Here is a 17057-nt window from a genome sequence, read left to right on the forward strand (position 1 = left end):
CCCTTTATCAGAGTTCCACCAGCAGCAAGAGTGCTGTCATTGTAAGACGTGATGAACTTGAAGTCACTGGTACGTGATCCAGTCGTTAGATAAGTGTCATAATTGTAAGAACTGCGGAGAGTTCCAGCTCCCTCCACCTCTGCATAGTTAGGAGGGAGATACGCGCTCGGAATGGTGACCGCTCCATCAAACAACAGTCTGGGCTTTCTCCTGTGGCAAAACCTCACAGCTACGATCAGAATAATGAAAGTCAGGAAGAAGGTGGACACGGAAACTAGCGCGATGATCAGATAAAAAGTCAGTTTGGAATTGTTCTCCTCATAAGTCATGTCTTTGAGTTCAGGAACTTCAGCAAGATTATCAGAAATAAGTAAATACACAGAACAGGTAGCAGAGAGAGGCGGCTGTCCGTTATCTTTCACAGAGATGACAAGGTTCTGTTTCATGCTGTCAGATTCAGTGATGTCCCTCTGAGCCCTGATCTCTCCACTATGGAGACCGATAGTGAAAAGTCCCGGATCGGTAGATTTGACTATCTGATACGACAGCCACGCGTTCTGTCCAGAGTCAGCATCCACAGCGATCACTTTGGAGACCAGAGAGCCAGAGAGAGCAGCTTTAGGGACCATCTCAGTCATTAAAGACTTTCCCTCTGGAGCAGGGTATAATATCTGTGGAGAGTTATCATTCTCATCTGATATGAACACACTCACAGTCACGTTGCTGCTGAGTGGAGGAGAACCGTTGTCTCTGGCTACAACCTGGACTTTAAAGTTTCTGAACTTTTCATAGTCAAAAGACCTCACAGCCTGGATCACTCCTGTATCTGAGTTAATGGATAAAAATGAGGTCACTGGAAGAGAGTTTATCTCACTGGACACCAGAGAATACAGTACTGTACCGTTCTGCCTCCAGTCTAGGTCTCTTGCAGTAACAGAACTAATAGAAGTTCCTGGTTTGTTATTTTCCATTACATATGCAGTGTAGGATTGCTGTTCAAATACAGGAGGATTGTCGTTCACATCAGATACAGTTAAATGAATGGTTATAGATGAGGATAAAGGTGGAGATCCTCCATCAGTAGCAGTGATTGTTATATTATAATCTGATTCTTTCTCTCGATCCAGCATGCTTGTAGTTACTAAAGAAAAGTAGTTTTTGATGGACGAGTTTAAATTGAATGGAACATTTTGCTGAATATAACAACGGACCTGCCGATTATCACCCGAATCTTTATCTTGTACATTAATAATGGCCACCTCAGTGCCTGCTACAGTGTTCTCAGGTATCGGGTCGTTAAAGGATTTAAGAATAATTCGAGGTTCATTGTCATTGACGTCAGTGATGTCTATGATAATTTTAGCAGATGATACTAGGCCAGGACCGTCTTTGGCCTGAACTCTCATTTCAAAATATTTTTCATCCTCATAATCGATGTTTCCACTCACCGTGATCTGTCCAGTAGTTTTATCAAGAGAAAATAATTTTCCTGATTTATCAGATAAACGGCTGAGCTCATATGTGACGTCACCATTTGCTCCTTCATCAGCATCAGTCGCGCTGACTGTAATCACCTCCGTGCCTAAAGGCGTGTTTTCAGCTAGACTCACTCTGTACACAGGTTGACTAAATACTGGAATATTGTCATTAGCATCCAGAACAGTAACGTGTATTACTGCTGTCCCTGATTTCGGTGGATTACCGCCATCAAATGCGGTAAGAATTAAATTCATGTCTTTCTGCTTTTCACGATCGAGCTCTTTCTCCAGGACCAATGTAGCGGATTTTCCTCCGTCCGCGTTCTCGTGCACAGATAAAATAAAATGATCATTTTTTTCAAGTGAATATCCTTGAACTGCATTAAGTCCCATGTCCAAATCATGAGCTTCCTCTAACGGGAAACGCTCGCCTTTATCAGCCGACTCTGTAATTTCAAAGCTGATGCGCTCATTAGGGAAAACGGGAGAGTTATCGTTTACATCCTCAACCTGCAGTGAAATGCGATGCACTTCAAGAGGATTTTCCAACACAAGCTCGTAATTAAGGAAGCATGAAATTCTCGAGCCGCAAAGCTCCTCTCGGTCTATTGTTTCCGCCACGACCAGATTTCCACTACTCAGATTAATGTCGCAGTACCGTTTCGCGCTGTCCACTGTCTCCACCCGAGCTTTTCGAGCTGATAAACGTTTCCCATAAATTCCGATATCCTTTGCTATATTTCCGATCACATATTGACGTTTCGTTTCCTCCGGAACAGTGTAGCTCAAATCTCCACGTACAGGATGAAGAAAAATGGAAATAAATCCGACCGTCAATAACACCGACATTAATCCCATGTTCATGTCCGTTCTAGCAACATTAAAATGCCCAACCACTGTGTTATCAATGTATCTAATTACTGTCGAGTATTCAGCATTTTCACTGACAAAACAATCTTCAAATGCAGCAACGTTTGTGTCAGGAGGAGCTGAAAGACGACATGAAATGGGTGGAGATGTTGATCATCTTTTACTCCGTAGGTGAACAGCGACGCTTTGAGCATTTTTGGTACATTACAGTGTGTTCTTTTCAGTCATTATCAACAAATGAACTTAGGTAGAAATAAACAAATTAATTATTTGCTAGAAACTATTAATTTCTTTAATATAAAAAATCGTAATTATAATAATTCAAGTTGTCATCTGTAACCTATAATTAATTATTTATCCAAAATGAAGTTAAATCTGTCTGTGATTAAATAAAGCAGTTTACTGTCTCATATTTTTAAAAACTTTGATAAACATATATGAATAAATGTAGATGAAAAAATAGATGGATATAATAATTGTCCATAAACAAGCAGGAAATTCTTAGAATAATTTAAACTGTTGTAAGTTTTCTATAATTTTTCTGGTTAAATATATGTTATTAAGGATGCAAAAAACAAACAAATAAATAATCATTAAAAAGCTAAATTAAATCTAAAATTTCTTCCTAGTGGAAATAAAGTTTAGATTTATTTGATATACTGGATGTATCGTCATGGTTACTAGTGCATACTTACAGGAGTTGATCAAGGATTTTTATTTCATTGGATTGAATTTATTTTTTTTTATTTACTTTAATGTGTTTATTTAGTTATTTTTATTTGAAATACATTTTTATTTATGTAATATTTTTTGGATGTATTGATGAGACAAATTTTATGTTTTAATACAAAAGTTTAATTTTATATTTTGTTACAATGGCCACTTGATATCAGTTACAAAGAACAAGTGAAGAAAATGTATACATGACTTGCATTTAAAGTTCATTACTTTGTTCGTTTTATCGTTCTTATCTCCGTGAATGTAAATATACTATCAGCGCTGATTACATATGACAGAGAAATGCTGCTTTTCGTTTGTCAGACCGGGATTATCTCCTGTGTTTGAGTTCATACCACTGAGTTCCATCAACACTAGAATCTAGTGATATGCTCAGCCGGGGAAAAACAAACCGGGACGAGGCAATAAGGGAGTCAAGTGGATGAGTGAAGCATAATCTATTACCAAACCTAGTCACAGATCAATGTGGGACAAAATAATTAAACTGTACAAGCTGTTGGAGACAAACCAGTAGTGGCCATGTCGTACATCCAGTCTGGACCGTGCAAAGTGTGTAACAAATCTGTAGAAACTAATCTAAAATACAAGGTGACATTTGTACATGAGCATCAGAATACTGAACCGTATACAGCCTTTAGCATAGAAGAGTCATATTTTAATAGAAATCTGCCAGTAGCAAGTCTAACAGATAATGTATAAAGGTAAAATTCCATACATAGAACTGCAAAAACACATGAACAGAAGGACATCGATCAGAGTGTGTGTCTGAATGCAGAGTAATCACAGTTTAAAAAAAGACAAGAACTGTTATACCAAAAAGCAAAGAGAAACCAAATTAATACAGTCTTCACAATTCTGCTTAAGAAAGCAAACAAACCAAGAAGGGAAAGGAAGGACAGAGTTTTCTTACCTCATCCACTTCTCCTGTGTTAGTAAGTGTAATCAGGTTTGTTCCTAAAGTGTCATTTTGGCCCTTTATCAGAGTTCCACCAGCAGTAAGAGTGCTGTCATTGTAAGACGTGATGAACTTGAAGTCACTGGTACGTGATCCTGTCGTTAGATACGTGTCATAATTGTAAGAACTGCGGAGAGTTCCAGCTCCCTCCACCTCTGCATAGTTAGGAGGGAGATACGCGCTCGGAATGGTGACCGCTCCATCAAACAACAGTCTGGGCTTTCTCCTGTTGCAAAACCTCACAGCCACGATCAGAATAATGAAAGTCAGGAAGAAGGTGGACACGGAAACTAGCGCGATGATCAGGTAAAAAGTCAGTTTGGAATTGTTCTCCTCATAAGTCATGTCTTTAAGTTCAGGAACTTCAGCAAGATTATCAGAAATAAGTAAATACACAGAACAGGTAGCAGAGAGAGGCGGCTGTCCGTTATCTTTCACCGAGATGACAAGGTTCTGTTTCATGCTGTCAGATTCAGTGATGTCCCTCTGAGCCCTGATCTCTCCACTATGGAGACCGATAGTGAAAAGTCCCGGATCGGTAGATTTGACTATCTGATACGACAGCCACGCGTTCTGTCCAGAGTCAGCATCCACAGCGATCACTTTGGAGACCAGAGAGCCAGAGAGAGCAGCTTTAGGGACCATCTCAGTCATTAAAGACTTTCCCTCTGGAGCAGGGTATAATATCTGTGGAGAGTTATCATTCTCATCTGATATGAACACACTCACAGTCACGTTGCTGCTGAGTGGAGGAGAACCGTTGTCTCTGGCTACAACCTGGACTTTAAAGTTTCTGAACTTTTCGTAGTCAAATGACCTCACAGCCTGGATCACTCCTGTATCTGAGTTAATGGATAAAAATGAGGTCACTGGAAGAGCGTTTATCTCACTGGACACCAGAGAATACAGTACTGTACCGTTCTGCCTCCAGTCTGGGTCTCTTGCAGTAACAGAACTAATAGAGGTTCCTGGTTTGTTATTTTCCATTACATATGCAGTGTAGGGTTGCTGTTCAAATACAGGAGGATTATCGTTCACATCAGATACAGTTAAATAAATGGTTATAGATGAGGATAAAGATGGAGATCCTCCATCAGTAGCAGTGATTGTTATGTTATAACCTTCTTCCAGCTCTCGATCGAGTATCCCTATCGTTACCAGTGAAAAATAATTTTTGATAGATGGATTTAATTTAAAAGGAACATTTCCCTGAATTGAACAACTGATCTGTCGATTATCTCCTGAATCTTTATCCTGAACATTAATTATTGCTACTTCTGTGCCTACAATAACATTCTCAGGTAGAGGATTGTTCAAAGATTTAATAATAATTTTAGGAGCATTATCATTGACATCAGTAATCTCTATAATAACACTTGCAGTCGATGCTAAACCAGATCCGTCTTTAGCCTGTACTCCAATTTCATAATATTTTTCCTCCTCATAGTCGATGTCTCCAGCTACTTTAATTTGTCCAGTGAGCTTATCAATAGTAAATAATTGTGCTGCGTTATGAGCAATTCGACTGAATTCATATGTGACTGCACCGTTTGCTCCTTCATCTGCATCTTCTGCGCTCACAATAACGACTTCTGTTCCTATCGGTGCGTTTTCAGCTAATACGACTTTATATACAGGCTGACTGAACACCGGAACATTATCATTAGCATCTAGCACAGTGATGTGTATAACAGCAGTCCCTGATCTCGGAGGAATGCCGCCATCCACTGCGGTAAGAATCAAGTCAATATCCTTCTGTTGTTCGCGATCAAGCTCTTTATCCAGAACAAGTTCCGCGTGTTTCCGTCCGTTTTTGTCTTCTACAGATAACGTAAAGTGGTTGTTCGTTCCGAGCGAATAAGAATTAACTCCGTTTTGCTCGATGTCGTAGTCGTGAGCTTCATCTAAACGGAAGCGCTGCCCTTTATCAGCGGACTCGCGGATTTCCAGGTTTATCTGCTCGTTGAGAAATTTTGGCGCGTTGTCATTAATATCCTGAACATTCAGAGAAAGACGATGTAGTTCTAGCGGATTTTCTAAAACGAGTTCATAATTCAGGATGCAGTTTAATCTCGACCCACAAAGCTTTTCCCGGTCTATTGTCTCTGAGACGATCAAATCTCCTGTATTTAAATTAATATCCACATACCGCTTGCTGCTATCCTCTGTTTCAACTCGGGCTTTTCGTATTTTTAATTTTGTAGCATCTGTTCCGAGGTCCTTTGCAATATTTCCAATCACAAACTGAGCCTTGGTTTCCTCTGGAACTGTGTAGCTCATGTCTCCATGGGCGTTAGGAAACAAGATGGAAAGAAGCGCCACGAGAGAAAACAACGGGACCGACGGCATCCTGCCTCCCATATTCGAAGAGCTAAAATTCCTCACTCGAATTATTCTACTTCTTTGTTTTACACAAATGCAGTGTGTAGGTATAATTAAAATTCTATCTGCGAAGAGATTAAGTAGGCTACTGCGCTGTGTATGTCGCTTGTTTCTGCTTTCTATGTCAGCAGCTGAATATTTATGTACAGGGAGGAAAGGTTTTGTATTCTGTGTATGTGATGGTCAACAGCGACGCTTTCAGCATTTTCTTTTTATTGCAGATGTAAATTAATGCTCAAATAACTGCAACAATGACTGCGTGTAGCATTTAACTTTTTAAACCCGAATGGAGCGCGAAAATGCATTCAGTGAACATGGCTTTAATTTAAACATTTCATCATGTCTGCATTATGTCTGTTTCTCATTACTCTTATAACAGGAAATATCATTAATAAAACAGTGATAACTAAAACACAAAGTCGAGTAATTTTTGTTATGTTCTCAAATTGGTCGTGTCTATCAGGAGTTAAGGAATTGTTTAAAAAAACATATATATTACACCTTCTGTAATAATTGTTTAAAGAGTAATGATTGAAATAAATTATGCAAAATGATAAAAACAAAAGAATTATTTTATACTGAAAGTAACGATTATCTAAGTTGTATATATGTGTGAATCCCCTAAATGATGGATAACAGAAGCAGAGTGAGAATGAAGCCTTAAAATTCAGCACCATGGAGAGCCACCAGTTAGCTAGAACACTGCTGGATCTGTTTTGTTTTTTAAGAAGCCAGACTTTCAAAGACACAAGTGGTTTATGACATAAACTTGCAAGTTACTGACTACTGCAAGAGAAAAAAATTAAGAAGTGCAGATTTAACATCTCAAGTATGATAAAAATGTGATAGCCAGCAGCAGCAGTGACGATTCAACTGTGGGCATCATAAAACAGTGTGGGAAAGAAGAAATAAAAATATATATTTACAGTATATATCTGTTGTGCTAGTCTACACCTGATGCAAGTAGAGAAACACACACACACAAACCGCAGTTCTGCTACTAATTCAAATCAATCTTTAGTCCAGAATGATTATGCCTTCATCTGTACAAGCAGGAAGTCCACAGGGTTATGCATGGAAGCAAGGATTGACAATTGAGGTGTCAGGTTGTTATTCAAAGCAATAAATCAACCAAGCAAGAAAATAAGATTGAATGAAATAAGAAAATAATGAAAATCACTGAAAAGACAATATTAGCAGATAAGTAGATTAAAGCCTTTACTCCAGTAAATGTGACTTGATCAAATTTTATACCACAAAAAGGTTATGGTTCATGAAGTTTTATTTAAAAAAAAGTAGGGCACTAGTTTCTAAAGTAAAGTAGTTTTTGATTGATGGGTTTAACTTGTCAGTGATGTCTATGATAATTTTAGCAGATGATACAAGGCCAGGACCGTCTTTGGCCTGAACTCTCATTTCAAAATATTTTTCATCCTCATAATCGATGTTGCCACTCAATGTCATCTGTCAAGTAATTTTATCAAGAGAATTTTTTTTTTGATACAAAGGTTTCATTTCAGATTTTATTACAATTGAAACTTAATATAAGTCACAGAGAACAAGTGAAGAAAATGTATGCACGACTTGCATTTAAAGGTCAACATATTTCTTTTTGTTCGTTTTATCATTCGTAATTCCTTGAATGTAAATATACTATCAGCGCTGATTACATACGACAGAGAAATGTTGCTGGAAATAGGAAAGCAACCACACAAGCTCATTTTGGTTTGTCAGACCTGGATTATTTCGTGTGCGTGAGTTCACACCACTGAGGTCCATCAACACTGGAATCTAGTGATCAGCACAGCCAGGGTGGAAAACAGTTACAAACCAGGACGAGGCAATAAAGCTGTCACATGCAAAGTGTGCAACAAATCTGTAGAAACTCATCTAAAGTGCAAGGTGACATTTTGCACATGAGCAAAAGAATACTGAACTGTTTAAAGGCTGTAGCATAGTAGAGTCAGTTTGAATAGCAATCTGCCAGTAGCAAGTCTACTAGATAACAATTTATTAAGGTAACAATTCATACATAGAACTGCAAAACCACATAAACAGAGGGAGATCGATCACAGTGTGTGTCTGAATGCAGACTAATCACAGCTTAAATAAAGACAAGAACTGTTAGAACAAAAAGGAAAGAGAAACCAAATTAATACAGTCTTCACAATTCTGCTTATGGAAGCAAACAAACCAAGAAGAAAAGGGAAGGACACAGTTTTCTTACCTCATCCCCCTCTCCTGTGCTAGTAAGTGTAATCAGGTTTGTTCCTATAGTGTCGTTTTGGCCCTTTATCAGAGTTCCACCTGCAGTAAGAGTGCTGTCATTGTAAGACGTGATGAACTTGAAGTCACTTGTACGTGATCCTGTCGTTAGATACGTGTCATAATTGTAAGAACTGCGGAGAGTTCCAGCTCCCTCCACCTCTGCATAGTTAGGAGGGAGATATGCGCTGGGAATGGCGACCGCTCCATCAAACAACAGTCTGGGCTTTCTCCTGTGGCAAAATCTCACAGCCACGATCAGAATAATGAAAGTCAGGAAGAAGGTGGACACAGAAACTAGCGCGATGATCAGATAAAAAGTCAGTTTGGAATTGTTCTCCTCATAAGTCATGTCTTTAAGTTCAGGAACTTCAGCAAGATTATCAGAAATAAGTAAATATACAGAACAGGTAGCAGAGAGAGGCGGCTGTCCGTTATCTTTCACAGAGATGATAAGGTTCTGTTTCATGCTGTCAGATTCAGTGATGTCCCTCTGAGCCCTGATCTCTCCACTATGGAGACCGATAGTGAAAAGTCCCGGATCGGTAGATTTGACTATCTGATACGACAGCCATGCATTCTGTCCAGAGTCAGCATCCACAGCGATCACTTTGGAGACCAGAGAGCCAGAGAGAGCAGCTTTAGGGACCATCTCAGTCATTAAAGACTTTCCCTCTGGAGCAGGGTATAATATCTGTGGAGAGTTATCATTCTCATCTGATATGAACACACTCACAGTCACGTTGCTGCTGAGTGGAGGAGAACCGTTGTCTCTGGCTACAACCTGGACTTTAAAGTTTCGGAACTTTTCGTAGTCAAAAGACCTCACAGCCTGGATCACTCCTGTATCTGAGTTAATGGATAAAAATGAGGTCACTGGAAGAGAGTTTATCTCACTGGACACCAGAGAATACAGTACTGTACCGTTCTGCCTCCAGTCTGGGTCTCTTGCAGTAACAGAACTAATAGAAGTTCCTGGTTTGTTATTTTCCATTACATATGCAGTGTAGGATTGCTGTTCAAATACAGGAGGATTGTCGTTCACATCAGATACAGTTAAATGAATGGTTATAGATGAGGATAAAGGTGGAGATCCTCCATCAGTAGCAGTGATTGTTATATTATAATCTGATTCTTTCTCTCGATCCAGCATGCTTGTAGTTACTAAAGAAAAGTAGTTTTTGATGGACGGGTTTAATTTGAATGGAACATTTTGCTGAATATAACAACGGACCTGCCGATTATCACCTGAATCTTTATCTTGTACATTAATAATGGCCACCTCACTGCTTTGCTACAGTGTTCTCAGGTATCGGGTCGTTAAAGGATTTAAGAATAATTCGAGGTTCATTGTCATTGACGTCAGTGATGTCTATGATAATTTTAGCAGATGATACTAGCCCAGGACCGTCTTTGGCCTGAACTCTCATTTCAAAATATTTTTCATCCTCATAATCGATGTTTCCACTCACCGTGATCTGTCCAGTAGTTTTATCAAGAGAAAATAATTTTCCTGATTTATCAGATAAACGACTGAGCTCATAGGTGACGTCACCATTGGCTCCTTCATCTGCATCAGTCGCGCTGACTGTAATCACCTCCGTGCCTAAAGGCGTGTTTTCAGCTAGACTCACTCTGTACACAGGTTGACTAAATACAGGAATATTGTCATTAGCATCCAGAACAGTAACGTGTATTTCTGCTGTCCCTGATTTCGGTGGATTACCGCCATCAAATGCGGTAAGAATTAAATTCATGTCTTTCTGCTTTTCACGATCGAGCTCTTTCTCCAGAACCAATGTAGCGGATTTTCCTCCGTCCGCGTTCTCGTGCACAGATAAAATAAAATGATCATTTATTTCAAGTGAATATCCTTGAACTGCATTAAGTCCAGTGTCCAAATCATGAGCTTCCTCTAACGGGAAACGCTCGCCTTTAACAGCCGACTCTCTAATTTCAAAGCTGATACGCTCATTAGGGAAAACGGGAGAGTTATCGTTTACATCCTCAACCTGCAGTGAAATACGATGCACTTCAAGAGGATTTTCAAACACAAGCTCGTAATTAAGGAAGCATGAAATTCTCGAGCCGCAAAGCTCCTCTCGGTCTATTGTTTCCGCCACGACCAGATTTCCACTACTCAGATTAATGTCGCAGTACCGTTTCGCGCTGTCCTCTGTCTCCACCCGAGCTTTTCGAGCTGATAAACGTTTCCCATCAATTCCGAGATCCGTTGCTATATTTCCAATCACATATTGACGTTTCGTTTCCTCCGGAACAGTGTAGCTCAAATCTCCACGTACAGGATAAAGAAAAATGGAAATAAATCCGAGTGTCAATAACACCGACATTAATCCCATGTTCATGTCCGTTCTAGCAACATTAAAATGCCAGACCACTGTGTTATCAATGTATCTAATTACTGTCGAGTATTCAGCATTTTCACTGACAATTTTTTTTTTCAAATGCAACAACGTTTGTGTCAGGAGGAGCTGAAAGACGACATAAAATGGGTGGAGATGTTGATCATCTTTTACTCCGTAGGTGAACAGCGACGCTTTGAGCATTTTTGGTACATTACAGTGTGCTCTTTCCAGCCATTATCTCCAAATGAACTCATGTAGAAATAAACAAATTAATTATTGTCTAGAAACTATTAATTTCATTAATTTGAAAAAAAAAACTTAATTATAAAAATTCAAGTTGTCATCTGTAACCTATAATTAATTATTTCTCCAAAATTAAGTTAAAGCTGTCTGTAATTAAACAAAGCAGTTTACTCTCTCATATTTTTAAAAACTTGGATAAACATATATTTAATGTAGATAAAAAAATAGTATATTTAGTATTTTTTTTATATTAAAAAATATATATTTAACCGGAAAAAAATATAGAATTCTTATAAGTAAGTTTAAATTATTCTAAGAATAATTTAAACTTAATTATAAGAATTCTATATTTTTTCCGGTTAAATATATGTTATTAAGGATGCAAAAAACAAACAAGTAAATAATAATAATAATAATAATAATAATAATAATAATAATAATAATAATAATAATAATAAAAAGCTAAATGAAATCTAAAATTTCTTCCAAGAGGAAATAAACTTTAGATTTATTTTATATACTGGAAGTATCGTCATGGTTACTAGTGCATACTTACAGGAGCTGATCAAGGATTTTTATTTCATTGGATTGAATAAAATTTTTGTTTTGTTTTAATTTAATTTACTTCAATGTCTTTATTTAGGCAGCATTATTTGAAATTCATTTTAATTTATCTAATATTTTTGGATGTATTGATGGGACAATTTTTATGTTTTAATACAAAAGTTTAATTTTATATATCGTTACAATGGCCACTTGATATCAGTTACAAAGAACAAGTGAAGAAAATGTATACATGACTTTCATTTAAAGTTCATTATTTTGTTTGTTTTATCGTTCTTATCTCCTTGAATGTAAATATACTATCAGCGCTGATTACATATGACAGAGAAATGCTGCTGGAAATAGGAAAGCGACAACATAAACTCATTTTCGTTTTTCAGATCTGGATTATTTCGTGTATTTGAGTTCAAACCACTGAGTTCCATCAACACTAGAATCTAGTGATAAACTCAGCCGGGGAAAAACAGTTACAAACCGGGACGAGGCAATAAAGGAGTCAAGTGGATGAGTGAAGCATAATCTATTACCAAACCTAGTCACAGATCAATGTGGGACAAAATAATTAAACTGTACAAGATGTTGGAAACAAACCAGTAGTGGCCATGTCGTACGTCCAGTCTAGACCCGTGCAAAGTGTGTAACAAATCTGTAGAAACTAATCTAAAGTGCAGGGTGACAATTTGCACATGAGCATCAGAATACTGAACCCTATACAGCCTTTAGCATAGAAGAGTCATATGTTAACCTCTTACGGGCCCCGTGCCGTACACGGAACGGAAGTAGAAGTGACCACTAGGGGCTGACCCAGAAACAAGCTTCAATTCAACTTTAAAGCATCAAATCCTCCAAATCCTCCAAAAAACCTATTTACCTAGTAAAGTTTATACTCTCAATATTTTTTAAGCCCACACAAAAAGCACAATATGATTCACAGCCTTCATACAATTAGAAAAAAATTTCGGACAAAACTGACCTAGGTGGCGCTAGACCGGTTTTTCCTTTACCTTTAGACGCGTCTCTTTCTTCACTGGGGTAATATATTCCAACACAAATAATCCACAAAAATCCACACAGGTCCAAGGAATTGAAATCTGTAAGCCTGTTAATCCAAAATGCTCTGGTCGCGCCGCAAATATTCCGTTAGTGTTCTGAAAACTGGAAACAGAAGTGCGCCATCATCTCGTTTTGCCGCTCTAACTCCTAATTGGGATATTCAAAAATTCAAAGTTTACGTCATATTTATAGCCCAGGTCCTAACGAATCAAATAAGCCCTCATTTGAGCCAATCGGTGCTTGTATGGCAGAGATAGACGGCTGAGAAGCCAATGGTGGCATGACCTAATTTTTGGGAACCCGCCTTTGACTGACAATTAAGCCTTCCAATAGCAATGAAATGGGCTAGCACCTATACAGCCGTTTAGCCAATAAGCAGACGATTCCAACGGTATATGACATGCCGTATGTTCTTTGCCTGTGTCTGCGTGAACTGGATGCGCAGAAGAATTCTTGCGTAATCCCTGACCTTTTGTCCCTCTCACAGCTCAGGGTGTCAAGTTACAGGCCTGTTTTCACACCAGAGTGATAGAGAGAGAGTCTAGGCTTGTTTATGGCTTGTCAGACTGAGCCTGCAGCCTTTTATTTCAAAGTTATATAGTAAACAAGTACACAAAAACGCTGCACCTGACGACCAGGGCCGTAGAAAAATATTCATATAAAATCCATTTTTGGGTCTTTTGACTTGAATTTTTTTTTGGTGAAAGCCAAGACATGTGGCTATGACTCACAGTTATTGGTTTGTCCCTAACATGTTCCAGAAAAATAAGATTAATCAGTTTATCAGAAAAACAACCCAGGCGGACAGGAAAATCTGCATTCAAACCCCTGTAACTTTGTGCCAGTAAGGCCTAGAATCAATCTGAACTAGTTTCTGAAACTACAGAGAGAAACTAGAGAATCTCTTCTTTCAAATGAGACCAGGCTCACCCCTGTGTGTCAAAGTATGTGGGAGCTGTACCACTTTTTGTTGGACAATGGATATAGGCGGAGGTCCATAAGGAAATCTGCCAGTAGCATGTCTAACAGATAATGTATTAAGGTAACATTTCATTGATAGAACTGCAAAACCACATAAACAGAGGGAGATCGATCACAGAGTGTGTCTGAATGCAGAGTAATTACAGCTTAAATGAAGACAAGAACTGTTAGAACAAAAAGGAAAGAGAAACCAAATTAATACAGTCTTCGCATTTCCAGTTAAGGAAACAAACAAACCAAGAAGAGAAGGGAAGGTCACAGTTTTCTTACCTCATCCCCCTCTCCTGTGTTAGTAAGTGTAATCAGGTTTGTTCCTAAAGTGTCATTTTGGCCCTTTATCAGAGTTCCACCAGCAGCAAGAGTGCTGTCATTGTAAGAGGTGATGAACTTGAAGTCACTGGTACGTGATCCTGTCGTTAGATACGTGTCATAATTGTAAGAACTGCGGAGAGTTCCAGCTCCCTCCACCTCTGCATAGTTAGGAGGGAGATACGCACTGGGAATGGTGACCGCTCCATCAAACAACAGTCTGGGCTTTCTCCTGTGGCAAAATCTCACAGCCACGATCAGAATAATGAAAGTCAGGAAGAAGGTGGACACGGAAACTAGCGCGATGATCAGGTAAAAAGTCAGTTTGGAATTGTTCTCCTCATAAGTCATGTCTTTAAGTTCAGGAACTTCGGCAAGATTATCAGAAATAAGTAAATACACAGAACAGGTAGCAGAGAGAGGCGGCTGTCCGTTATCTTTCACAGAGATGACAAGGTTCTGTTTCATGCTGTCAGATTCAGTGATGTCCCTCTGAGCCCTGATCTCTCCACTATGGAGACCGATAGTGAAAAGTCCCGGATCGGTAGATTTGACTATCTGATACGACAGCCACGCGTTCTGTCCAGAGTCAGCATCCACAGCGATCACTTTGGAGACCAGAGAGCCAGAGAGAGCAGCTTTAGGGACCATCTCAGTCATTAAAGACTTTCCCTCTGGAGCAGGGTATAATATCTGTGGAGAGTTATCATTCTCATCTGATATCAACACACTCACAGTCACGTTGCTGCTGAGTGGAGGAGAACCGTTGTCTCTGGCTACAACCTGGACTTTAAAGTTTCTGAACTTTTCATAGTCAAAAGACCTCACAGCCTGGATCACTCCTGTATCTGAGTTAATGGATAAAAATGAGGTCACTGGAAGAGAGTTTATCTCACTGGACACCAGAGAATACAGTACTGTACCGTTCTGCCTCCAGTCTGGGTCTCTTGCAGTAACAGAACTAATAGAAGTTCCTGGTTTGTTATTTTCCATTACATATGCAGTGTAGGATTGCTGTTCAAATACAGGAGGATTATCGTTCACATCAGATACAGTTAAATAAATGGTTATAGATGAGGATAAAGGTCGAGATCCTCCATCAATAGCAGTGATTGTTATATTATAACCTTCTTCCAGCTCTCGGTCGAGCGTGCCTGTCGTTATCAGTGAAAAATAATTTTTGATCGAAGGATTTAATTTAAAAGGAACATTTCCCTGAATTGAACAACGGATCTGTCGATTATCTCCTGAATCTTTATCCTGAACATTAATTATTGCTACTTCTGTGCCTACAATAACATTCTCAGGTAGAGGATTGCTCAAAGATTTAATAATAATTTTAGGAGCATTATCATTGACATCAGTAATCTCTATAATAACACTTGCAGTCGATGCTAAACCAGATCCATCTTTAGCCTGTACTCCAATTTCATAATATTTTTCCTCCTCATAGTCGATGTCTCCAGCTACCATAATTTGTCCAGTGAGCTTATCAATAGTAAATAATTGTGCTGCGTTATGAGCAATTCGACTGAATTCATATGTGACTGCACCGTTTGCTCCTTCATCTGCATCTTCTGCGCTCACAGTAACGACTTCTGTTCCTATCGGTGCGTTTTCAGCTAATACGACTTTATATACAGGCTGACTGAACACCGGAACATTATCATTAGCATCTAGCACAGTGATGTGTATAACAGCAGTCCCTGATCTCGGAGGAATCCCGCCATCCACTGCGGTAAGAATCAAGTCAATATCCTTCTGTTGTTCGCGATCAAGCTCTTTATCCAGAACAAGTTCCGCGTGTTTCCGTCCGTTTTTGTCTTCTACAGATAACGTAAAGTGGTTGTTCGTTCCGAGCGAATAAGAATTAACTCCGTTTTGCTCGATGTCGTAGTCGTGAGCTTCATCTAAACGGAAGCGTTGCCCTTTATCAGCGGACTCATGAATTTCCAGGTTTATCTGCTCGTTGAGAAATTTTGGCGGATTGTCATTAATATCCTTAACATTCAGAGAAAGACGATGTAGTTCTAGCGGATTTTCTAAAACGAGTTCATAATTCAGGATGCAGTTTAATCTCGACCCACAAAGCTTTTCCCGGTCTATTGTCTCTGAGACGATCAAATCTCCTGTATTTAAATTAATATCCACATACCGCTTGCTGCTATCCTCTGTTTCAACTCGGGCTTTTCGTGCTGATAATTTTAACGCATCCAGTCCGAGATCCTTTGCTACGTTTCCAATAACATATCGATGTTTCATTTCCTCCTGCACTGTGTAGCTCAGATCTCCAGCGACGGGGCTCTGGCTGAAGAAAAGAGCTGAAACGAATCCTAATATTACACAAGATACAGCTCTAGACCTCATCATCTCAAAGCTTGATTTTATAGTCCAGACTTCAGCAATCTAACAGAAATAAGCAGTTCAAAAAGAGATTTTCGTAGACTGGGGATGGTTTTCCTATAAAGACGTATTATGTCCTCGCTGTAAGCGTTTTTGCTGCAAGACTGTCCTCTGATTACATATTTAAACGAAGGCGGTGTGCGGTTCTCTCGGTTTCCTGCAGGTGAAGAGCGACACTCTGAGCATCTTTCAATTATTACAGTTTCACTGAACCGACTCTCATGAGCTGTATCCAGCCTTCTTGTAGTAGCATCGAAATGAAGTATAAACCAATGTTGATTAGAAGCTGCATTGTTTCTGACTTCACGGAAAGACAAATCGCACAGCTTGCTTTAAACCTCTGTCCAAAGGTCCAGTGCAGTGGTTCTCCAGACCGCTTACTGACTAGTTAAATAACATATAGGTATTCTGGTCTTTAAAATATTTACATTTGAAAGTTTTGTAATAACA

At 39.0% G+C, this 17057-nt stretch overlaps 2 protein-coding genes across 2 annotated transcripts in view; both read right to left on the reverse strand.

Moving 5' to 3' along the window:
- Window positions 1-17057, reverse strand: part of LOC113650345 — a 243721-nt gene that overhangs the window by 140895 nt on the left and 85769 nt on the right. The gene's annotated exons all lie outside the window — the stretch shown is intronic.
- LOC125139785 (protocadherin gamma-A4-like) lies at window positions 9848-11193 on the reverse strand. The gene has a single exon (XM_047805208.1). It carries the CDS (start codon window positions 11052-11054, stop codon window positions 9972-9974), a length of 1083 nt encoding a protein of 360 aa, XP_047661164.1. The 5' UTR covers window positions 11055-11193; the 3' UTR covers window positions 9848-9971.

This window comes from Tachysurus fulvidraco, chromosome 20 (genome assembly GCF_022655615.1).
Source record: "Tachysurus fulvidraco isolate hzauxx_2018 chromosome 20, HZAU_PFXX_2.0, whole genome shotgun sequence".
NCBI classification, from domain to species: domain Eukaryota; kingdom Metazoa; phylum Chordata; class Actinopteri; order Siluriformes; family Bagridae; genus Tachysurus; species Tachysurus fulvidraco.